This window comes from Hesperophylax consimilis, chromosome 8 (assembly GCF_061612785.1).
Source record: "Hesperophylax consimilis isolate HC1 chromosome 8, BYU_Hcon_1.0, whole genome shotgun sequence".
Lineage (NCBI taxonomy): Eukaryota > Metazoa > Arthropoda > Insecta > Trichoptera > Limnephilidae > Hesperophylax > Hesperophylax consimilis.
Genome location: NC_142843.1, coordinates 37,461,679 through 37,487,019, shown reverse-complemented (window position 1 = coordinate 37,487,019; position 25,341 = coordinate 37,461,679). Strand labels below are relative to the sequence as shown.

Genomic DNA, 25,341 nt, shown 5'->3' with positions numbered 1-25,341 from the left:
CCTCTAATCGTATAGCTCTATGTTGTAGCTATCTCTATTATGATTTCACGAAGTGCAATAAATTTTAAGCAATAGGTGAAAGATGAGAAGAGTGAATGCAGGTGAAATGCAGCCGCCTCCTGCGGTGTTTGTATCGATTGGAAAATCCACGTCATATTAACTTCACACTTGAGTGGAACGGGATTAAAACTTGACAGGTTAAAATAGACAGGAATAAAATCCGCATACAAGTCTACATATTAAATACTTTGACAACCTGTGATATGTCACGTAAACGAAGTGATATAAATATGTGATAGCGATTTTATCAGGATGTAAATTCCTACGTCTTGTTTGGCGGAAACTAATTACTATTTAAATGTTCAAAGTGAAAGCGTTACAAAAATGCGAGACAGAATATCGCAGGAAACAGTTACGAATTGGCAAAATGCTGATAGGGATAACCATAGTGTGTAAATATTTTAGCCAAATTGAGTCGTTTATGTAAAATTATTCTAATTGAGTGCTCAATTTTGTGTAACATGTATTTACAAAAAAAAGTTCAAATTCAAGACTAAAAAGTAACTTTTGCATATACTGGACAAGTAGTTGACAGTGATATTGTCAATATAAAATTTGTTCTATTTTTTTTAATATATCGTGGATCGAGAAGGTTAACTGACGAACATCTACAATTTACGTGGAACTAACATTTGTTTATGTATAACTAGCTGACGTGTACCCGGCGTTGCTCGGGGTTGTGAACGTTTTAGAGTAAAGTTTTGTTACACTAGCTGACGTTTACCCGGCGTTGCTCGGGGTTGTGAACGTTTTAGAGTAAAGTTTTGTTACACTAGCTGACGTGTACCCGGCGTTGCTCGGAGTTGTGAACGTTTTAGAGTAAAGTTTTGTTACACTAGCTGACGTGTACCCGGCGTTGCTCGGAGTTGTGAACGTTTTAGAGTAAAGTTTTGTTACACTAGCTGACGTGTACCCGGCGTTGCTCGGGGTTGTGAACGTTTTAGAGTAAAGTTTTGTTACACTAGCTGACGTGTACCCGGCGTTGCTCGGAGTTGTGAACGTTTTAGAGTAAAGTTTTGTTACACTAGCTGACGTGTACCCGGCGTTGCTCGGAGTTGTGAACGTTTTAGAGTAAAGTTTTGTTACACTAGCTGACGTGTACCCGGCGTTGCTCGGAGTTGTGAACGTTTTAGAGTAAAGTTTTGTTACACTAGCTGACGTGTACCCGGCGTTGCTCGGAGTTGTGAACGTTTTAGAGTAAAGTTTTGTTACACTAGCTGACGTGTACCCGGCGTTGCTCGGAGTTGTGAACGTTTTAGAGTAAAGTTTTGTTACACTAGCTGACGTGTACCCGGCGTTGCTCGGGGTTGTGAACGTTTTAGAGTAAAGTTTTGTTACACTAGCTGACGTGTACCCGGCGTTGCTCGGAGTTGTGAACGTTTTAGAGTAAAGTTTTGTTACACTAGCTGACGTGTACCCGGCGTTGCTCGGAGTTGTGAACGTTTTAGAGTAAAGTTTTGTTACACTAGCTGACGTGTACCCGGCGTTGCTCGGAGTTGTGAACGTTTTAGAGTAAAGTTTTGTTACACTAGCTGACGTGTACCCGGCGTTGCTCGGAGTTGTGAACGTTTTAGAGTAAAGTTTTGAAGTTGTGAATTTCAATGTACCGGAAAACTGGGTGCATTTTTAAGGTGAAAATAATATTATTGTAAAGAATTTAAGTTTACGGGCGTCCTCAACTTTTTCTACCATTCACTTCCACGTCATAAACAAAAAAAAAGAAACACTCGATCTAGATAATAATAATGATGATAAGTAGAGAGAGAGTACATTATTTTGAGTTTGTGTTATCTTGTCGAAAGTAGCCAATAGGGAAAGTAAGAATACATATTGAGTGTTATAAAGTAACGGATAAAAGCATATTATAGAGCAAACATTATTGTAAATACTTGATAGATGAGAGGAGAATAATTTATATCTCGTGTACAATATCATGGTGGTATTATGACTCATAAAACAAAATAAAAAACAATCGATCTATATAATAACAATAATGATAAGTAGAGAGAGAGTACATTATTTTGAGTATGTATGTGTTTTCTTGTCGAAAGTAGCCAATAGGGAAAGTAAGAATACATATGTAGTGTTATAAAATAATGGATAAAAGCATATTATAAAACAAACGTTAATGTATATACTTGATAGATTATAGAAGAATAATTTATATCTCTTGTACAATATTATGGTGTGTTATGATTCATAAAACAAAAATAAAAAAACGTCGATCTAGATAATAATAATATTAGGTAGAGATCAAGAACATTATTTTGAGTATGTGTTATCTTGTCTAAATTATCCATCAGGGAAAGTTAGAATACATATTGACTATAATTGAATAACGGATAAAAACATATTATAAAACAAACATTAATATAGTGGAGTGGTGTAGCAGCAAAGTAATTTGTATCATTAGTCACAGTAATTGACGTTTTTCACGGTCCAAATCAGCAATATTATTTATTGGAATTGTCTTGGATGTATCAGATTTCCTCAAAAGAATGCGCCCTCCTATGGACCAAGCATGTTTATAATTATGGTCTCTAGCAATTTTTTTTGTTTGAGTTAGCAAAAATTTTCCTTTCCGAATTGGTCAGATATATAAATGTGATTGGCGGTTTGCGATAATCCTAGGTCCCTTGTATTTATTTTGTATGTTACATTGGTAGTTCTTGTAAGATTTGAATTTGGATAGGAACTCGTCCCGCAATGTTATGGTATTGAATGTCGCCACGATAGATCTTGGATTTTTGTCGGAGAACTTCGGTCCCATCCTGTTTATTTTTGTTATTACAGAATGCACGTCGGTATTTTCGTAGTTGATGATATAACAGATTTTTTTGAGAACTTCTGCATTATTTTCAACGTCAGACTCCGGGCCACCTCTTATCTCGATGTTACAGATTTGGCTTAAATACTCCAATTTATCAATTTTTTCTTCTTGTTTAGAAATAGTATTGAGTAGTATATTATTATGATTTTTTTGTGCAGTTAATTCATCGTTGACTATTTCTTGTGCTTTTTCGATAACATTTATCCGTTTTTTTAAGTCTTCTTGTTGATCTGTCATAAATTGTATAGATTTTATTATTTCGTTATTTTGTGAGATTAGAGCTTCATATTTATTTACATATGAATCAAATTTGTCTTCCACGAATTTCATTATGGATATTTTGAATTCAGTGAGCACTCTTAAAAATAGTTGCGAGGTTAATGGACCATTAGCTCCATCTATATTTGAGGTTGGTAAGCTTTCTGTATTTGTTTGAATTGCGAGTTCAAGTTAATGGACCATTAGCTCCATCTATATTTGAGGTTGGTAAGCTTTCTGTGTTTGTTTGAATTGCGAGTTCAGGTTAGTGGACCATTAGCTCCATCTATATTTGAGGTTGGTAAGCTTTCTGTGTTTGTTTGAATTGCGAGTTCAGGTTAATGGACCATTAGCTCCATCTATATTTGAGGTTGGTAAGCTTTCTGTGTTTGTTTGAATTGCGAGTTCAGGTTAATGGACCATTAGCTCCATCTATATTTGAGGTTGGTAAGCTTTCTGTGTTTGTTTGAATTGCGAGTTCAGGTTAATGGACCATTAGCTCCATCTATATTTGAGGTTGGTAAGCTTTCTGTGTTTGTTTGAATTGCGAGTTCAGGTTAATGGACCATTAGCTCCATCTATATTTGAGGTTGGTAAGCTTTCTGTGTTTGTTTGAATTGCGAGTTCAGGTTAATGGACCATTAGCTCCATCTATATTTGAGGTTGGTAAGCTTTTTTTGAATGGCGAGTTTAGGTTTGTTGTTTGAGAAAACTGTTTTGCTTGTTTGGCGATAGATGGCGGTTCTTTTTCGTTGTTCAATGTTCTTTCATTATTCGCCCGCTTTGGTTTGATATTTTTATTATTTTTAATACATTTTTTGCATTTCCACTGCAAACTCCTTGCACTAACGGCGTGTCGTTTCAGTAATGTCAGCTTCATACTTATCTAGGTGCAATACACCAAAAACACATTAAGATGAACAGGCAGAAGAAAACCACAAAAAGGCGCCATCTAGCGATTCGGACGAAGACTATCACACTAACAAAATGATGAAATTTATGGAATTTTTTTTTATTTATTTATTTATTTATTTATTTAGACGCCGTAAAAGGCTTTTACAATATACATGAGTTATGTTTACAGTGATTCACAGGAGCGAAACAGTATTATGTTAAACAGAATAATTACTGAGAAATTATGTTGAAAATTAAACAAGAATAACATCTGGTATACATAGGTACCATAGCATTTTTATTTTCAATCCGTACAGTAATTTAGTATTGAGGTTATTGTTACCTTCAATATTGGATTTGGTTGAATTTGCTGAGAACTAAGAGTTAGCTCTATTGAAACAGGGCTGTCAGTAAGACATCTCATAACAATTTTGGGAAAAATTATAGTTTTGATTAAGTATATAAAATTATTAGATAACACTCTTCTGTCTGATATCTGATGTAAGTGCATAGTTTAGGTTCTGTGATAACTTATGGATAGAATGGTATTATGCCTAATAACTTTGATAATTACGACAGAGGTATGTTATTATAGCCTTCTTATAACTATATTCCGTGCAGTTGAACACATCTACTACTTCTGAGAAAGCATTGCCAACTGCATGCAATCTAGGTATAAGCGAGTTTCTAAATGACTCAGTCCTGATATTGTTATTGAAATTAAAAAGAATTTTGGATCGAGTGGTTCTAGTGGGTATATGGAAGGTAATTAGGCTTAATATATCAGGGCTGTCTATAATACCATTGACAATTTTAAAAATAAAAGTCAAATCGGAAATAAGTCTTCTATCTGAGAGTTTAAGTAAGTTTAATTCTTTCATCAAGTGATTGTAATTTATTGATTCTATAGGTAGACCGAGTTTATAGTTAATGTATCTTAGGAATTTATGCTGAATTTTTTCAATAGAGTCGGAGTGGATTTTAAAGTAAGGACACCAAATAGGAGAATTATATTCGATTTGACTTCGAACAAGTGAGGAATATAAGATTTTTAGTGTTGAAATATTTTTAAAGTCTCTGCCATTTCGGAGAATGAAGCCGAGCATTTTTAGTCCTTTGTTGGTGACTGTTTCTACATGTGAAAGAAAGTTAAATTTTGAATCGAAAATAATGCCGAGATCGTTAATTTCACTTACAGAGGCGAGAGAAACATTATTAATTTTGTATTGATAGTTAAGGGGTTGTGTTGTTCTAAAAAATCTTATAATGTGGCATTTACTAATATTGAGATAAAGTTTGTTAGTTTTGCACCAATCTTGAAGTTTATTTAAATTTAATTGAATTTGAATACAGTCATTTATTGTTTTTATAATTTTAAATAGTTTAAGGTCATCGGCAAAAAGTAGCACTTCAACATTTTTATCAAATACAGTAACAATATCGTTTATGAAAAGGAGAAACAGTATTGGGCCTAAATGTGACCCTTGGGGTACACCGCTAGTAGCTATGAATTTGTGTGAAAGGTTAGAATTATTTTTTACTTGTAGATTTCTATTTGTTAAGTAGCTTTTTATCCATTCCAATAGTTTACCCTCAATTCCGATTTGACTAAGTTTATTAAGAAGAATTTTATGGTTAACTTTGTCAAACGCTTTTACAAAGTCTGTATATATTGAGTCGACTTGGGTTTTGTTTTCGAGTGAACATGCTATAAAATTTTCATATAAGGAGAGATTTGTTAGTGTGGATCTGCCTGGCATAAATCCATGTTGATTAGTTACAATGATGTTGTTAATATGTATGGAGATTTTATCGAGGATAAGTTTTTCAAACAGTTTGGGGATAGTTGAGAGCATGCAGATGGGTCGGTAATTAGTGACATCATGAATATCGCCTTTTTTAAATACAGGTGTTAGATAGCAATTTTTCCATAGGTCGGGGAAGCATCCAGAATTTAATGATTGGTTAAATATATGACATAGTGGATTGGCTATTATTGATGCACAGTTAATTAGAAAGGCAGGACTAATTTTGTCAGGACCCGCTTTTTTCTTTAAGTCGAGTGTTTTTATTTTGCGTATAACATCAGGAACATTTATATGTAAAGCGGGAATGTGGACCGATTCCTTTGGATGAAAGGGTGGAAGTTGAACATTTGGGATATCATTATCGTAAACATTTTTGAAGAAGTCGGCAAACAAATTAACGATGTCATTAGTATCACTACTACTTTTCCCTTCGAAATACATGTATGTTGGTAGGCTAGGTTTGTTTTTTCTTAGTGAGTTTACATGTGTAAAAAAGTTTTTGGTATTTGAAGGAATAGACTTTTCTGTGTTGAGTATGAATGTTTGATATAATTTTTGGACTTATCAGAACAGTTAATGAAATATTTTAACGAACAACTGAAAAAAGAACTCAGAGAACTTAAAAAGTCTGTGGAATTCTGTTGTAATAAAATTGACGAATACGAAGAAAAAAATAAAATCAAAGATAATTTAACTAAACAATTACAATCAGATAATAAGGAAATCAAAATGCAATTGAACAAAATGGAACAATTTCAAAAACAAAATAATATTGAAAATACAAGGAGTTCCTTTCAAAGAGAATGAAAACTTACCTAAAATAGTTCACAATATATTGGAAACAATAAAATGCGAAACTGAATTACCTAAAATAACAAACACATATAGAATTAAAAACAGAAACCCATTAAATAAAAATCCAGGGATAGTAGTTTCTTTTCAAAACAAAGAAAGTAAGGACAAAGATTATTATAACCCAGAAAAGAAAATATGGTATTTTGTACCCAAAAAATATAAATTTTTCTGAAGATAATGAAAACATACATTAATGAACAATTGTCACAAAATAATAAACACCATATTCCTGGCGAAATCATCAAGACTAGGCTACAAGTTTATCTGGGCAAAAAATGGTAACATAATGATGAGAAAAGATGAATTAGCCGGAAGACATTCCCTCCGAATAAATAAACAAGTGACCATAATACATGTATAAATACTTCATCATTGTTCAAAATGTCTGATGAAAATTTTTTGCATGAAAACTTTATATGTAAAAACAGAATTGAACTAAATAACCATTTTAAAAATGTTCATTTTTCAGTTCTAAATATGAACATACGGAGTGAGAGCACTTTGATGAACTCTGTATCCTAATCGAAAGTCTAGATTTTTCTCCTAGTATTATTATATTAACAGAGACACAGATGAAAGAGGTAATCCCCTATAACCTGCCAGGATATATAACCATTTCATCTAAATGCAAACATACTGGACACGATGGAATCACGGTATTTATGAATAACTAGCTTCTGCAAGGCCCTGCGGGCGGCACTTAGTTGGGCTTCGCCCAGTTTAAGTGATACTAACAACAGTTACATTTAATAGGTAGATATTAGGTCATTCACAGAGAGAGGGTGAGTATATATTGTTAAAACACGGAACAGGAAGGAGTTTAGGCATAATAAGAATGACAGTTGTTCGGGTAAAACTTTACCTTTCCCGAATAATTGCCTAAATGGCTAAAGGTAAATTAATATAGGTAAAGATTCGGAATCGCTGGACACGGAAAATACGAAATATTTTTAAATAATACCTTCTGATTTACCTTAATTACTATAAAAGGAATCGAACAGCATTTGGGAAAATTTTAATTTTAGCTTTTTAATTTTCAATTACGTAAAATAAAAATTCGCTTTCGCTGTATGGGATGACAGCCTGAATAATTTCTGTTGATAACATTTTCTTTTGTCGGTATTCCTGAAATGAGCGGCTAGAGACAATTGAAAAACGTAAATTAAAAAAATATAATGTAATACAATATTCCGGCAAAATAGTGCCTACTTAAAAAGCACAAATGATTTATTTGACTGTTATAATCATTATTATTTTATTTAACCTCACCTATAATAACCTAACCTAACCTATAATAATCCAGCCTAACCTATAATAATCCAACCTAACCTATGTCCTAACCTAACCTAAAATAATCCAACCTAACCTATATCCTATCCTAACCTATAATAATCTAACCTGACCTAAGCTTACCTCACCTATAATAATCCAACCTAACCTAACTTATATCATAACCTAACCTATAATAATCCAATCTAACCTAACCCAACCTAACCTAACTGAAACAATCCAAAATTAACCTATCCTAACCTAACCTAACCTATAATAACCCAACCTAACCTAACCCAAACTAACGTTACCTAACCTAACATAACCTGACTTATCCTAACCTATAATAATCCAACTTAATCTAACCTAACCTATCAACTAACTTGAACTATACTAATCCAACCTAATCTAACCTAACCTAGCATAACCCAACCTAACCAATCCTAACCTATAATAACCTTTTTTAAAATATTTCCTTACTTGCAAAAGAAACCAAAATACCAAAATAATATTTGCATAGAGTAAATGGTAAAAATTCTAGCCACTCATATCAGGAATACCAAAAAAAGAAAATGTCATCAATAGAAATTATTCCGGCTGTCATCCAATACAACGAAAGCGAATTTTAATTTTACGTAATTAAAAATTAAAATGCTAAAATTAAAAAAATCCCGAATGCATTCAGATTCCTTCTATATTAATTAAGGTAAATCCGAAGGTTTTATTTAAAAATATTTCGTATTATCCTTGTCCAGCGTTTCCGAATAATACCTTAATATATATTATATAAATATTTATACCTGGCAAAATGATTGTTTTATTATACATATAAGTACATGTCAGATTAGAGATTTGTTGGCTAATTTTACAATCAAAGAAGCGTTTCTATCTTCCGATTGTCTTTCATGTTATTTTATTGGGATGGCAGTGCCTATACTTCCACGTATATCATATCGGTGTTCTGTCAAAATAATGCGAAATTATTATTTACGTAAATAATACAAAATATCAATAATTTTCAAAATCGTACATGCAAAGAGTTGTTGTTTATTGTCATTAAGTTGAATCAAAAGTTTCTTTTATTTGTAAATGCGTATTAAAACGGTAGTTTCACGTAAATAATTACCGTTGTTTGAATAAATGAAGTTGTACGTATTTGTATATCGCTCTTATGCGCTCTGTCGGCCAATAAGGAAACTACTCCAGCGGCCGGTAAAGGAGGGATTGACATTTTTAAGGAACCTTGGAATGTTTGGTTTTTCAAATATATAAAACGTAATTGTGGATAATTTTTACTGTGATGTAATTAATCCAATGGATTGTGAACTTTCTTAAACATATTTTATTCGATATTATCCAAAAATTATATGAGCAGAAACGATGCTTTTGAAGAAATCTGGTGATCCTATTTTAGTATGAAATTGGGTCTTAATTTTCAAGTTAGCGGAATTTAATCGAAACAAATTATTTGAATTCGACCAATCAGAGGGCCCAGACCGTCCAGACGATCGCATAATAATATTATAGATGCCATTGCAAAGTTTAAATAAAATTACAGAAGAAATCTTTTTATAAAACGCTTGTTAATGGTCAAGTAATTTTGCATATTTAAATATTTGCGCCAGCCACTTGGTTCGTTCTTACACCGCCAGAGGAGCGCTCTGTCGGCTATCTATTGACGCGGTGCGTATCGGCCATATTGAATGAACGCGTGCTTTTTTCGTCAAACGTCAAACGTAATCACGTAATTGTGGATAATTTTCACTGTAATGTAATTAATCCAATGGATCATGAACTTTCTAAAACATATTTTCTTCGATATTATCCAAAAATTGTATGAGCAGAAACGATATTTTTGAAGAAATGTCGTATTACATGTGGCGATTCTATTTCAGTATGAAATCGTGTCTTAATCTTTAAAGTCTTATTTTTTTGTATCCGGTCGACTGCAAAACCAACATGAACCTTACGGTTGCTTAATATTGAGGGGCAGAGTGGTATTTTTTGCCTGCAGACCCCCTATGCAAAATTTATCCGAAACAGACAATTTGAATTCGACCGATCAGAGGGCGTACATCGTCCAGACGCAAGGGTATTAATAATATCAGATTGTCTCATGAAAACTGCTTTCGAGATTTTAGATTTTAAAACTGCAAATGCTATTAAATTAACATTTAACCATAACAATTATAATTATCTGCTAATAGCTATCTATAGATCACCTTCACTAAATGAATCTCTCTTCACTAACGAACTTAATTCACTTTTAAAATTGACTAACAGAAATAACTTCAACTTTGCAATATTAACCGGTGATATCAATATAAACATAATTGAAAATAACAAAAGAACAAACTGTATAAATGAGTACTTAGATTGTTTGTCGTGTGCTGGATATCAGTCATACATAAACTCACCAACTAGAGAAAATCTGAATAACTCCACGACTCTAGATCACATATTTGTTAAATCACACAAACACGTTAAAACAACATCTTCCACTCTAATAACAAACATTACTGATCATTACCCAACATTTTACGGACACAATATCTTAACTGCAAATTCAAAAGAAAATTCTGAAACAGTTGAAAAAAATAATATTAATTACCTCACATTAAATAATCTACTTCTTTTGGAAAATTGGGACCAAATTCTATCAATATCAAACCCACATTCTGCACTAGAATCGTTTTATAAAACTCTCCAAGAATATATTTCAAAATGTACAAATAAAATTGTTATATCTAAGAGAAAATATAAAAAAATTAAACCTTGGATAACTGTAGGAATAATAGTCTCCATTAAACAAAGAGATAAACTATACAGAGAGATGCTAAATTATCAAAGAGCCTGTCAAAAAAACAATGTCAGAACAATGTCCTTCATGAAAACAAAATATTTACTGTATAGAAATTTACTAAATAGGTTAATGAGAAGTTGTAAAAAAAATACTATGGTGAACAAATTGATAATGCAAATAATGATACCAAAAAAACGTGGAATATTATTAACGAAATAACGAACAAAAAAAGAATAGCATCAACTGAGGTGAAGGAGATTAAAATAAATAACAATATTATAACTGACAAATCTGACATTGCAAATAACTTCAACAACTTCTTCACAAATGTAGTAGACCAAGTACTTGAATCATCCAGTAAGATTGTTAATACAGCGCCCGTTGACTCATCTCTGCTTTTGGTACCAACAAACAATTCAATTAACTCATTAGAATATTTTACACCCATCACAACAGATGAAATTGAAAAACACATTGACAGCCTAAAACCAACTAATTCTTCAGGAATTGATAATTTATCAGGTACACTAAAAAAAATAAAACAATATATTTTAACTCCTTTGCAACATATTTATAATATATCCCTTAAAGAGGGGTATTTCCCAGAACAATTTAAAATCTCCACTATAATACCAATTCACAAATCGGGTGACACGCACATATTAGACAATTAAAGACCTATTTCCTTAGTTTCAAACCTTTCTATTTGAAAAATGTATCAAAAATAGAGTTATGAAATACCTAGAACAAAACAATATTCTGTCTGAAAATCAATATGGCTTCAGAAGTAAATTAAGCACTGAAGATGCAATATTCGATCTGACAAAAAATTTATACACATCTATTGATCAAAATAATAAAAGTCTAGCTTTATTTTTAGACTTAAGAAAAGCGTTTGATACTGTAAATCACAATCTACTCATAAACAAAATTAATCAAATAGGTTTCAAAAAAGATGCACTAAAAATTCTCTCTAACTATCTCAAAGACAGATTACAAAAAACAAAAATAGGGAACTTTTATAGCACAGAAACAGTGATAAAACATGGAGTACCACAGGGGACTGTGCTTGGCCCAATTCTGTTTCTAATATATATTAATGATTTATGTAATGTTGTAATCCCTGGTAAAATTGTATCTTACGCTGATGATACAGCAATAATAGTAAATGGAAAATCCTGGCCTGAAACTTTTTTAAATGCAACAAAATGTATTTCATATGTCTTATCATGGCTAACTTGTAATAGACTTTTCTTAAACTATAGTAAAACATTTTACCTAACTTTTTATAAAAACAAACCTCCCAATAACCTTAAAATTAGATTACATAATGCTAACTGTAATAATATAACATGCACCTCTTGCTTTGAAATTGGAAAAATTGAAAAGATCAAATATTTGGGTATATATATATATTGACACAAATTTAAACTGGCAACCACAAATGAATAACACCGTTTCTAAATTAAGATATCTGACGTACATATTTTATAGACTTAAGGAAGTACTCCATGTTGACAAATTGAAGATGATTTATTTTTCTCTAGTGCAATCCTCAATTATGTACGGTATATTAGGATGGGGTGGCGCACTACATACATTTATAAAACCACTACCAATAGTACAAAATCATTTTATCAAGGTTATATATAATGAAAAAGAGGACATTTTCGACTGATCAATTGTACAAGGAATCTCAACTATTCAATCTCCGTAAACTATTTTTACTTCAAAGCCTGAAATATGTCATGAAAAACCAAAACAAATTTCAAAAATATGAACACAAAATCAACTTTAGAAAAAATCATGTATTTTATACCCCACAAACCAATACCAAACTAATGCAAACTCACAGTAGCTTTATTGGACCTCGCACTTTTAATCTATTACCAAAAAAAATTCAAGTAACAACTAAACTAGCGCAATACCAAAAAGAATTAAAGTTGTGGCTGTACAATGCAAATGTTGAAGCATTATTCATTTAATTTTTACTTTTTTCTCTTTTTCTATTTTGTTTCTGTATAGTTATTATTATTTTATTTTGTGTTCTTTTACTTCATATATATTATCTTACAATCTTTATTTTTACTTTGATTTTTTAATGTCTCTTGCACAATCTTTTAGACTAACATTAATTATAATCCTACCGTTTTTCTTTATATGCTTACTGTTATTTTTAGGTACAAAAATATAATGTTTAAACTTATATTACCCACGCACAGGCTGCGCCTTAGTGGGTTCCCTCTCTCATTATTATAAAACTGTAATGTCAAATGTATAAATTGGGAAAAAATTAAGGAAATAAAAAAAAATAAAAATAAAATAAAATACTCAATTCGGTTGCAATCAGTGGGTTTAAATTACCCATATTGATACTGTAATGAGTTTTTTTTAACCAGTGTGAAGGTTATATGAAAAATAATTAAACAAATAAACCATTCATAAACAAGATATCTAGTAGATACCAGACCCTGCTCAGAAGTATTTTTAAATTAATTAATTTATATTTATTTTTGTTTTATAAAACATAGGCCATTAAAGAAATCGATTTTTCATTATTTTAGAGGAAGCATTCGAATTATTTTATGAGCTTATATTTTGTAATCTATTAAGTAAATACGTGGATAAAAAATAACCCTCCATTAAAATACCAAATTTGACCTTTCTAAAATAATTATTTTACAATGAGAATATTATCCGAACTTATACAACACATAATCGTCGAAATATATTATTATTTTTATTTGGACATTGCATCATCGCTTATATTTAAATGAGTGTTTTGCGCAAATTAATATCAAGAGAAATTACAAAATTAAACGTTATCTTGTAATAAGTAGTATTCAGTGTTGTCAAATTCGTAATCATTGTAATTTATTATTGATATAAATATGATTAAGCATTCCATTGTTTTATCAAAAAAGCTTCCTTTTGGCATAATCTACATAGATTAAAGATAAGTACAAAACATATATATTACGAAAGATAATAAATATTTTTTTAATCTGCGGCATTTTGCAAAATAATGCACATCCGATAAGGTGATGAGTTATTCTTTTATCAAAATTAATTTTGAAAATAAGAAATCAGCTGTTACAACGTTATAAATACGAAAGCGTCCAAATTTTAACCGTTTGATTTTGACATGTTACGTTCACTATTGTACCTGCTTATATCGTTCATACTCGGGTCATCATGTAATGTACTATACACTTATTATTGTACTCCCAAACAACTTACCTATATTATAAAGGCGTGAATAAATAGATTAATATAATAAACCACACATAAATACAACATTTACGTTTATTTCTCATCAAATAGTATGTAAAAATTTTATTTCTAATCAAATGTAGTTAAAATACGTAGAATAATATATTAAATTATCGTAAATTAAGTAAAGTGCAATAAATTACGCACTCTGTCAAAAATGGATGTTTTGATGCTATTCTGTCGGTGGAGAAAGCATAACGTTAAATTGGTAAGAAGTTAGCATATATATTAGAATACAAGACATTAGGAAATATGTCCTAAAAAAACTTTTATGTTTTCAATTTCTAGAATAGTGCAATTTTTTTCAGCTCACCATGTCAAATCCATCATGAGCTATGGAACATTGAGAAAATACTTACTGAAACAAATATTTCGGAAAAGATATTTATTTTTCACTATCAGAAGGTTCAGCAATATTTCATTTTGTTTTGCTAAGTTTCGATTGGTAAATGCCGCCATAAGTCACGAAGAGATACACGGATAAAGGGACCGCTGGTCTTAAAACATTTCAGGAAACGTGCCGAGGGCCTCTAATGATGAAGAAAAAATAAGAAGAAGACTCTCGGGTGACTCACTATGTTTGCTTGGGACCTTAAAGTCACGTAGATCTACAGGAACATGATCTTTGAAATCCACCGCAGACTGGGGTAGATTCTTATTAGAGCTTTCGACCTGGCCAAACTCACCAGCATTCTTTAGAAAGTAAGTTTTCACCGAACTGAATAGCTTTAAATATTTACCGCAAATGAACTATAGGTTTACACTACGTTGAAAACAGGATAGGTTCATAAATAATAGAAACAAGGGAGTAATCACTTGGAAGCGTGACGATTGTCGCCGTGTTACGACAAAACTGCACCGTCTGTCAAAGTGGCAGAAATAAAATTGTGCGTTTGGTGGGTAGTTAGAAAAGGCATGGCGCCGCTGTCCACATAGGTATGCCATTTGCAATAATGAGGTTGAACCATTGATGTATTATACTAGATTGGCCCTGTCTATATTAAATCCATTTTAAAAATGACCCCACATAGCGCGTACGTCACAAATATGGAGATGAACTTAACAACCCAACTCTGTTTAAACTCTTTGTACAACCGTTCAAACTGGTAAGCGAAAGCACGGAGAATTTGTTGTCAGAGGTGTTGTAATATTGACATAAAACCAAAAAGAAACTAACACTTACAGCAAATTTTATGTGCTGAATAAGGGCTGAATCAGGAAAAGAATTGATAAAAAACACAAAATGATTTTAATTTATTTTATTTGTGTTTTTGAATTTTATACAGGTCCTATAGAACCAAAAACGTTTATATTTTTATTACTGTGCATAGGTTTTTTTTTTAATTTACCATAGTATTTATATAGAATGATTTTTTTTTTTTTTTTTTTAAAGAAAGACAAACATTCCCAGGTTACGAATAACCCAACAATGTTTGAAAATCTCCTACTACCACCACAGAAAGCCGAAAATGTTGCTTGTGTTGTGATGGAGGACTTAGCCAGCCGAGGAATCGAACACGCGACGCTCGGGTGAGACCCAAGCGCTATGCCCACTCAACCACTGACCGGTCCTGACCTGACCGATGATATATACATATTTAAGAAAGCAATCACTTTGTGACTTGACATCATTTTATTTTCTTTGGTTTTATTCCCAGTCGGGCTTTTGCATGCATTTTAATACAGAATATATCTAGTAAGCTATCGAAAATTATACAAAATAATTAAAGCTGATGAATATAAAATAATATTAGTAAAACGTTTAACAGTAACATAAAAATTATAGAGACTAGAACAACACTATGTAGCATTAAATAATCATACTACTATCATTCATTTAAAAGTTATTTTGTCTTCAACCACTTTGTTAGAATTGAGACATTGTGTCAACTAGTTTATCAACCTTCTTCAAGATAGCATTATTGAAAACTAACCTAAGTACTAAACGACTTTTCATTAAACATAATGTAAGATTAACATAAAGAGAGAGTAATGTTGCGTGTTCACAAGCGAGCTGAACCACGACTTATTAAGAAATATAAGATTGCTTCGTTCCTTTCCCATAATTCGTAGTTCGGCTCGCGTTCCGGTTCGCAAATGAATAAGCAGCAATGATGAGGACAGAGCTTTAGGGATCGTATGGGAGAATGGTAAGGGGGGAGGGGGTGGAGGTTACATGATTACAATACATACTTATTTATTTATTTACGCCCGTTAAATAGAATTTTACGTGTTATTTACGGCATTCACGCACATCGGTTGTTGCAATTCTGGTAGAGGAACAACCGGCTTGTCGATTACAGAAGAAGTTTCAGCAGGATCCAGAACCAGTCCTGTTCGAGAAGAAACAATGACGGTATCTCTTTTCGCAGGACCTGTGGCCATGGTGGACAGCAACTGTCCAATAAACAACGACATTATCAATTAAAACCTGTTTTAAAAAAAACTTAAAAATTAAAACCAATCAATACATAATAAACTTGCTTAAGTTTTCACACGAAAATCAAACCAAATAATTACCGGAATAACAGGCAAAGCTTTTCAGTCTACACGTGGGAAGCCGCTTGCAGTTGAATAAATATGTTTGGCGTGAAAATTATTAGAGCAAACGCGGTTTCCTGCTGATGGTACCCAGTTATTGTCACATAATTGAATGCGGATTGCTTCTAACCATTTCTCCATTTTTTTCCGGTTTATGTAAACCTAAGCGAAAATACACAAAAAATAAATGAAGTTATTAAATGACGCAATTTTATTTCTATCAATTCTTCTGCAAAAAATCGAAAAGGCGAAGCCCGAAAGGCAATGACGACTTAATACAACCCTGATTAGCAAAATGCACGGACCAAATAAATCACACATACACATGAGTTGTCGCGACTCTCAATGCGTGTCAACGCTAGACGACTAATACATCCATAAGTATCACGCGTTGGTTGCGTGATTTTCGTATGCTCACTACGTGATAATAATTAACTTGAATCACCCTATTGGTCGAATCGCTTGGAGGTGTGTTATGCATGTGACGTCACAAATTTGCCGGAAATAAATCTAATCTCGTTGAATTTTTCACATTTGTTAATACGCTGCCCTCAATCGATCTGTAAGGTACTGATATATTTTTGTATTCAGATAGCTGATTACATTTTCTAAAATAAAGTCCGTGATAGGTACAATCTAAAATATTTGGAACTGGGTTATTTTTGTGATTGAAAAAATGAACTTGCCCAGCATAGCTGACAAGCAAAATAGCTAACTCTAGACCAACAAAAGGTAAAACGCAATGCACAGTGCCCATTTCGCATTGCGACACAATGCGTGCGCCTTTTCATAAATGTGCACGTGAACCAAAACAAAATTGAGTTGGTGTTATTTTTCACTGGTTACACCTAGTCTAGTTGTATTTAGTCTATGGGTTGAACGATACTGGCAACACGATTTTTGCGAGCGGTTTCATACTAATAATGGGCCATGGCCCATCTGATATGTAAAGCCTGGATCTAAGAATATTATTAAGATATTTTCACGGCAATTACAAGGTTTTGCAATTCTGGGAAACGACTGCCTTTCTATCAGTGTGTCCTATGCATACTACAGGGTTTTCCAATAAGAGGTGTTATTTTGATATTCAATCGTAAAAGATGAATGGTTTCGTTGCTTGTGTGGCACGTAGCGCCGTCTTGTTGAAAGTAAACGTTGTCCAGATCAATACCATCCAATTCCGGCCATAAAAAATCATTAATCATCTCTCGATAGCGCAATCCATTCACCGTAACTGTTGCTCCAGCCTCATTTTCGAAAAAGTAATGTCCAATGACTCCGCCGCACCATAAACCGCACCAAACAGTCAGAGAGGCTTTTCAACAATAACTCTTGGGTTTTCCGAGCCCCAGATGCGACAATTTTGCTTGTTGAAGAAGCCACCGAGGTGGAAATGGGCCTCATCACTCAAGATGATTTGCATTTGATTCACTCAAGTGAATTTTAATAATTTCAATGCGTTGTTGAAGCATGTATCGTTCCATTTTTATTAATGGCGTAGTTTCTACTTGTCAAATGTCAAAAAATGACAGCTTTAAAAGTAACATCTACCGAAATAGCGGGCTATTCAAAATAACACCTCTTATTGGAAAACCCTGTATATAATTGAATGTTTCTTTGTTTGTCCCCTGTAGACTCAAAAAGTACTGGACTGATTTCGCTGAAAATTTCAATGTTTGTTCTTATTAGTGCCAGGAGTGTTTGGAGAGTGCTTTGAATGGTAACTTAGATTATAAGTCGAGGACGACCGAGGAAGACTTAACTCATTATCTGCACTGGAATGAGATAACGAGTAGAATAAAAGTCGACATAATTAATTTTATTAATAGTAACAATCAAGATTTCTTGATGCTACGCGAAGTGAATGGTAGAAAAATTCGAGGACGCCCGATGATGAAATGAATCAAATACTTATGTGTGGTAAAATGTGACGTACGTGATGAACGAATAAATGGGTTTAAGGAGAATGTATGACGTGGAAGTGAATGGTAGAAAAAGTTGAGGACGATTTCCCAGCCTTCTTTTCCTATCCGAAACTCAGATAGCCGAGCCACCAGACTCCTCCTATCTGGACTGCCCGGGCTTTGCCCTTGCAAGCAAGTTCCGACTCAAAGGAGGAGTCTGCCTCTATAGTCGAGCTGACGTCAACTGTGTACGACTATTGAGTCTGGAAAACTCCAGATTCGACGTAATGTGGGTGCGCGTCAATCTTGCCAGTACGGCAAGATTCTACGCATGTCTATACCGCTCACCGAACTATAGCGAATCAGACACTTCCGAACTCTTCAAACATTTGAGCGATACTATTGATGATCTCTTGCCCCGCTACCCTTCGGCCGAGTTTATTGTTCTGGGGGACTTCAATGTTCATAACGAACCATGGTTGAAGTTTTCAGGCCCAACGGACTCGGCTGGCCGACAGGCGGAATCCTTTGCCATTTGCTACGGATTAGAGCAACTGGTTCAGGAGCCTATAAGGGTTTCTGATGTCCAGACTCACCGCTCCAATCTGTTAGACCTATTCTTAACTACTGTGCCACACGGTTATAAGATTGACGTCACAGCGCCTCTGGGATCATCCGACCACTGCCTAGTGACGACATCAATCCCCGTTAACCTCAGACCAACCAATGAGAGGCTGAGGAGAAAAGTGTGGCACTATAGGTCAGCAGATTGGTTCGGTATGCGGGCCCATTTCAACGCTTTTCCGTGGTCAGCTGTTTGTTTTCGGACTTCGGACCCTTCAAGATGTGCCCAGGAGATTGGTGAAGTCATCAAATCGGCGATGGATGGCTTCATACAATCGACTACTAAAGAAACTGGTGTGGGCTCAAAGCCGTGGTTCAGTCGACAAAGCTCCGAAGCAGTTCGTCGAAAAAACGCGGCTTACCGAGCCTACAACACATCTCGAACGCCTGAAAGCAGATCAGCATACAACAAATCGGCAAAGGAATGCAAGAGAATCATTAATAGGTCAAAATTCGAACACGACCTGCAGATCAGCAAAAAGCTGGCTGCCTGCCCACATGGCAGCAGAGCATTCTGGTCGCTTGCGGGCTCAATAGGTCGGAATTTTTGCAAACCCAGTTTGCCACCTCTTACCAGACCTGATGGCTCACTAGCAAACACCGCCACCGAAAAGGCTAACCTATTAGGGAAAATGTTTGCGGAAAACTCGACCCTCGATGACGGAGGTGCTGTTCCGCCGTCGGTTCCTCACTGCGGCTTCTATATGGAAAAGCTGAGGATCCGGCATCGGGATGTACTCCACGTTATACGGAGGCTTGATGTTAACAAAGCTAGTGGACGGAATACTGTATATTTTAATACTATCAGATTTTATTGATTAAAAATATATTATTATAATATACATTTTAATACTATCATTAAAATGGTGCGGCTTGTGCTAACGTTCACTCGTGCACCGAACCGCCTACAACTATCAAATTGCGCACAAAAAAAAAAAAAATTACCAATCTAAATATATGAATTTGGTAGAGTACTTACCGCGTGCCAGTTATACCGGCTAGGATCCTAGGTACGTACCATTCCGGGCGACAGAGCTAAGCGCCCCGTTTGGTCATTATCATTTAGGAAGCCCATAGCAAACACCTTCAAACCGTGAAAACAGATAAAATGTACCGAAAAAATGCCTGAAAAAAGATAGGAAATATCCGAAGAGTTCCGATTAGATTGTGCTAGGGACAAGCAACGTCAGATGCTGTGTCAGGAGAGGTTGCGCCTACTATGAAGTAGTACAGGACAGGGATGCTAGGAGGTGATGGGTCCCCGAACTGAATAGGACAAGAGGAAGAAGATAAAATGTTGAAAGGGTGTTCTATTTACCTTTGAAGGGCATCGCGGGTTGCCATCGGGATCAACTTGTGTGCCCCCGTAATGTTTGGGAAGCTGGTCAGGATCCACCACATTGAGGATGGCCGACTCCCATTTCCTCCTGTCAGAGTTGTAAATTACTATTTTCTTGATGGTCATTTCATTGACAAACTTCTTGACAATGGAGAAGGCCAAAGAGAATACTTTTGGAGCTGAAATAAAGATTTTGCCATTAAAATCACTTTGAAAACTCAATAACTTACTTGAATCAAATGCTGTAGAGTAGTTATAATACCTATATATATATATATATATATAATTTCTCGTATTTATTTATTTGTAAGAAACAAACAGCTTTTACATAATATACAATGATAGATATAAAGATACAAGTTATAACATGTGTTATAATTGTTATTAACATGTGATTGCCCTTATTTAGAACAGGTTACTAAAATTAAATACTTAGGTATTATTTTTGACAGCAATTTGAAGTGGAAACAACATATAACCACTACAGCAAACAAACTTAGAAAATTCATTTACTTTTTTAGACAAACTCGCAACTTTCTCAACCTAAGCCAACACAAAACAATCTACTATGCACTTTGTCAATCTTTAATAGAGTATGGTATCATAGCATGGGGAGAAGCAAACGCTGCCGCCATTGATCCAATATCTAAAGCTCAGAAACTTTTAATAAAAATTATCCTCAAACTACCAATCACAAGCAGCTCGGATGAAATCTTTAGGAAAATATGTGTTATGGACATTAGGCAACTTTACGCCAAAAACATACTAGCATACCTCTTCAAACACAAAACTACTTTTGACAATGTCCAAACTGCTCGTGATACTAGAACCAAAGGACATAATCTCTTACAAATCCCTTTCGCTAAAACAACTTTTGGCCTGAGAAATTTTAGATATTTTGCAACAATGCTTTTATAATGCTCTCCCACTAGCCATTAGAAATACAATTTTTTTTCGAAATATAAAACAGACATCAAGTCTTGGACTTAGACATCAAGACACCAAGATTAAGATCAAAAATTTTATAAAAATCCCCTCATAAGTATGTACTAGATGCTGATTCACCAATTTATCATTTATTTTTATTTTTTATTATTTTTTATCATTTTCACATTGTCATTTAATGTTATGAAATATTATATGTATCAAATAATATGTAAACATTAATTTATGTACTCAATACGCCTGTCTCGACACAGGTATATCCTAGTGAGACAGACATAGAAAAAAAACCTGTAAAAAAACTTTATATTGTTAAAAAAAAAAAAAAACAAAAAAAAACTGAAGTCAAGCCACGGAAGTTTCTTATGCTAAAGTTCATTGGAAATGAAATTTTGATATCTTAAAATTAATTTGGTGTTGAAGGAAGGGGAGAGGAATAGAATAATACCATGATATAAGTAGATGCTTTAGAAAACACACTTGTCACACGCAACACAAACCCACCTTTGTATCGCTGCGCGTTACTGGACAGCCAGTAGGACGTGTAAAGATGGAGGACCTGGGAATGTAGTAATGCATATTTCGCGTACGTCGACTCAGTGTGTTTCTAGCTTAATTAACCTAAATAACAACGATGATGTTACTTACCATTGATAATGTAACAGGTTTTCAAAATCTCGGGGTAATTGGATTTGTACATTTGAAGCAGAGATATTACTAGTTCGCCAGCTGAAACAAAATTGATTCAATGTTTAAATGAAATTCTTATATTATTTTTGATTGAGTATTTATTTTTAGAGATTCCATGCAAAATTTTGGAGGAACCATTGTGCCTGCTCTCTACTCTCAGCGAAGCAAGTTTGTCGCGTCACCTTGACTGCGGTCCATCGCGTTGGTTTTGTGTTTGAAACAATCAATCTGTGGGACTACTTTATTTCCCCCCACATGTGGCAATACTAACGCGAATTAATCCGCTGCTATACGTACAACTACGCCGCCAGTGTGCCACACTGGATCACGTCGGGGTCACCAGTGTGGCAGCGTAGTTATATGAGGGCTGTACTTATTTGTAAATTACGGTGGCTGCCCAAACCGTAAATTGTGTTCAGGAGATGGGAGATTGAAACGAGTGTCTGCACAATTGATTTAGTTTATTCGTGAGGACGAATATTATAATTTGTACAGAACGCGGTGACGGTGGCAGAAAGAGTGGAGGTACCGGCGGTTGAATCGAACGCTAAAACAGGAATGAAAATTCATCTTCTCATGCTCGCTTGCGTGTAGCAGCGTATTAATTCGCGTTAGTATTGCCACATGTGGGGGGAAATAAAGTAGTCCCACAAATCATTAAATTGGAACAGACATTACTTAGAATGAAAAAATGATTCACAAAAAATTTACATCTAATCTTATTGTTGTGTATTTTGAAGCGATTGTCTGCTTATAGTGGCATGATGATGCTTAAAATTAAGATATTTTCATTATCATCATGGTGCTACATTCCGGGGTGGGAATTGACCTCCTCCACAAATATTCTGTCCTTCCCATCCTTCCCCAATCCTCCTCCGTGCAGTCTAGCCACCTCTTCCTCAGTCTCCACTTGGTCACTTCGACTGGGGTAGTGTTGGGTAGGACACGATATTAGAATGAGTTTGTATGAGGTACTCAAATACTGAAATGAGGTGTTGAGGTACGAATACTTTAAGCTATACGAATGCACGTATAACTGTTGTGTGAGTAGTGCCGAGTTTCTCAACTGGCTTCAGGCGGCTGGGACCAGTTAAATGACATAGTAACGTTGTATGAATACACAAACACCTCACGACTCTAATACAAAAACGTCCCGTATTTAAAATGTATTGATGTAGTGCCAATACACCACCAGCTCACCAACAAAATGCAAAAATGTCCTGTACTAGAAATATATTGTTGTAGTGTCAATACACCAACCTCCTCGCTAACTCACACTTCATGGTTCTGGTACAAAAATGTCCCATATACGAAATGTAGTGCCAATACACCAACCACCTCATTTGTAGTAATACAAAGAGATGGGATAAATACATTTAGTGAGGTGGCGGGACATTTTGCGTGTTTGTATGGGACATTTATAGTGCTTCTTGTATGAGGTACTCAACACTTCACTGGGGCACCTACACACAGTCATAACTTTTGTGCGTCCTATTACCTGGCATTCTTTCCACATGACCAACCCATCGCAGTCTTGTGACCTACAGAACTTCACAATGGTCTCATCTCACGATCTATTATTTTTATCCTGTAAGATCCATTTTTTAGTGTATATCCAAAGGTTTTAAAATATATCAATATTAACCTGGTCTCCAAGCATATTGGCGCATTGAGAATCCCTCCATGTCCATAATGCAAAGCAGCTGTCTGGCGTTGGGTCCACGTGCCTGGCTCTGCTGCTCAGCGATCTTGAGGTACGCCTCCAGCACTCTGATCACCATGCGAATCATGTCGGACTTGGACACGGAGTGCAGCAAGCCCCACAGGTCCAGTCCGGCAAAGGGCAATATCATCACTGGAAGTAACCAGAAATTTACTAATCAATTAGCAATTCAATTCTACTTCCTCGGAAAGATCTGAACTAAAACAAATCTTTGCCCCAACATCGAATGAATTTTTAAGACGCAAGCGGGTTTATTTAACCTTTTGAACGCGTTAATTTTCTCCGTTTTATCTATACCCGTACGCGGTACATATTTTCAAATACCTATGCACGCAATTAAATGTCAAATTATAGCATTCTGGCATGATTTATTGGACTATATAGACAGAACAGATTATTCTCCACAATATGATAACAAATCCTCGTGTGTCAACACTCTTAGATGTTTATAAAAACAAAAACATAAAATTTCATACAAAGACGTACCGTATCTTTTGAATGTGGTCCCGCCATTCACTCGGCGTATGTGTACTTAGGCCACTGCGTTGATAGACACAAGTGGGACACCATGAGCACTTATCATTTTTTGTTGTGAAAACTTGTTCTAAAACTGGATACTTACATTTTATGTCACTTAATATAAAAACAAAATTGAATTAACGCCATCCGTTGACAAAATTGTAAACTATGGCACTCGAAGGCCCAAAGAGGCTCACTTGATTATCGATGTTTTTTAATAAAATACAATTTTATTTTCGAAAACTTCTTGTAGATGTCAGCATCGCGATAGTTCTACGAATGTTCAAGCGAGCGGGAAATAAATTTATGTCAAAAGACCGCTGGAATATCGGCATTCAAAGTTTCTTTAGTTTTAACTGTTGATACAGCCGCGTGTGAGTATGGACTTTTTGCCGTAACAACAGTTGATACGGCCGCATGCAAAGGGTTAAAAGCACCAACGAATTTTTATGAAATAAGTAATAAATGTGTTAAATATGACAATATTACCAGCGCCCTTGAGGTGATTTTTCACAAAAACGGCGCTCTACAAATTATCCAATTATTATTATTATTATTAATATTGCCGAACAATTGTCTAGGCCGGCAATAGTCTTGCAGGGCAAAGTGTTGGCTGTCAATATTGTAGTGTCCCATCTAGATTGCCGCAATGTACAAGAAAAATTCACAACACAAAAAAACAATCTCCTGCAATAACTCCACCCAACTTGTATGAACCTGAAAAATAAAGTGCGAAATTATTTATGAATATTATTCGATTTTGAAATAACAACAGTTTTGGTAGTGGATAGGTGGCGAAACAAAGATACACGCATGTAAAAAAGGGATAAGGACATAGATTTGGCCCAGCAATATTGTTGTAATATACATAGACATAGCCGTAGACGAGCAAACTCATCGTCAAGACAGAGCAATACGTCGACAAGAATAGGCAACTCATGCGCAATCAACTAACGATACGGAAATCTTACGGCAAGCAATTGTTTTAAAAAGTTTGTTTACCAAAGCC

At 34.5% G+C, this 25,341-nt stretch overlaps 1 protein-coding gene across 1 annotated transcript in view; it reads right to left on the bottom strand.

The window, feature by feature from the left end:
• Window positions 1-25,341, bottom strand: part of LOC149421998 (uncharacterized) — a 130,476-nt gene that overhangs the window by 56,529 nt on the left and 48,606 nt on the right. The window contains exons 5-7 of the mRNA XM_089634642.1: window positions 23,736-23,945; window positions 22,049-22,129; window positions 20,438-20,637 (exon numbers count right to left, since the gene is read on the bottom strand). Coding sequence (XP_089490768.1) covers window positions 20,438-20,637; window positions 22,049-22,129; window positions 23,736-23,945 — 491 coding nt within the window. The remainder of the gene's footprint in view (window positions 1-20,437; window positions 20,638-22,048; window positions 22,130-23,735; window positions 23,946-25,341) is intronic.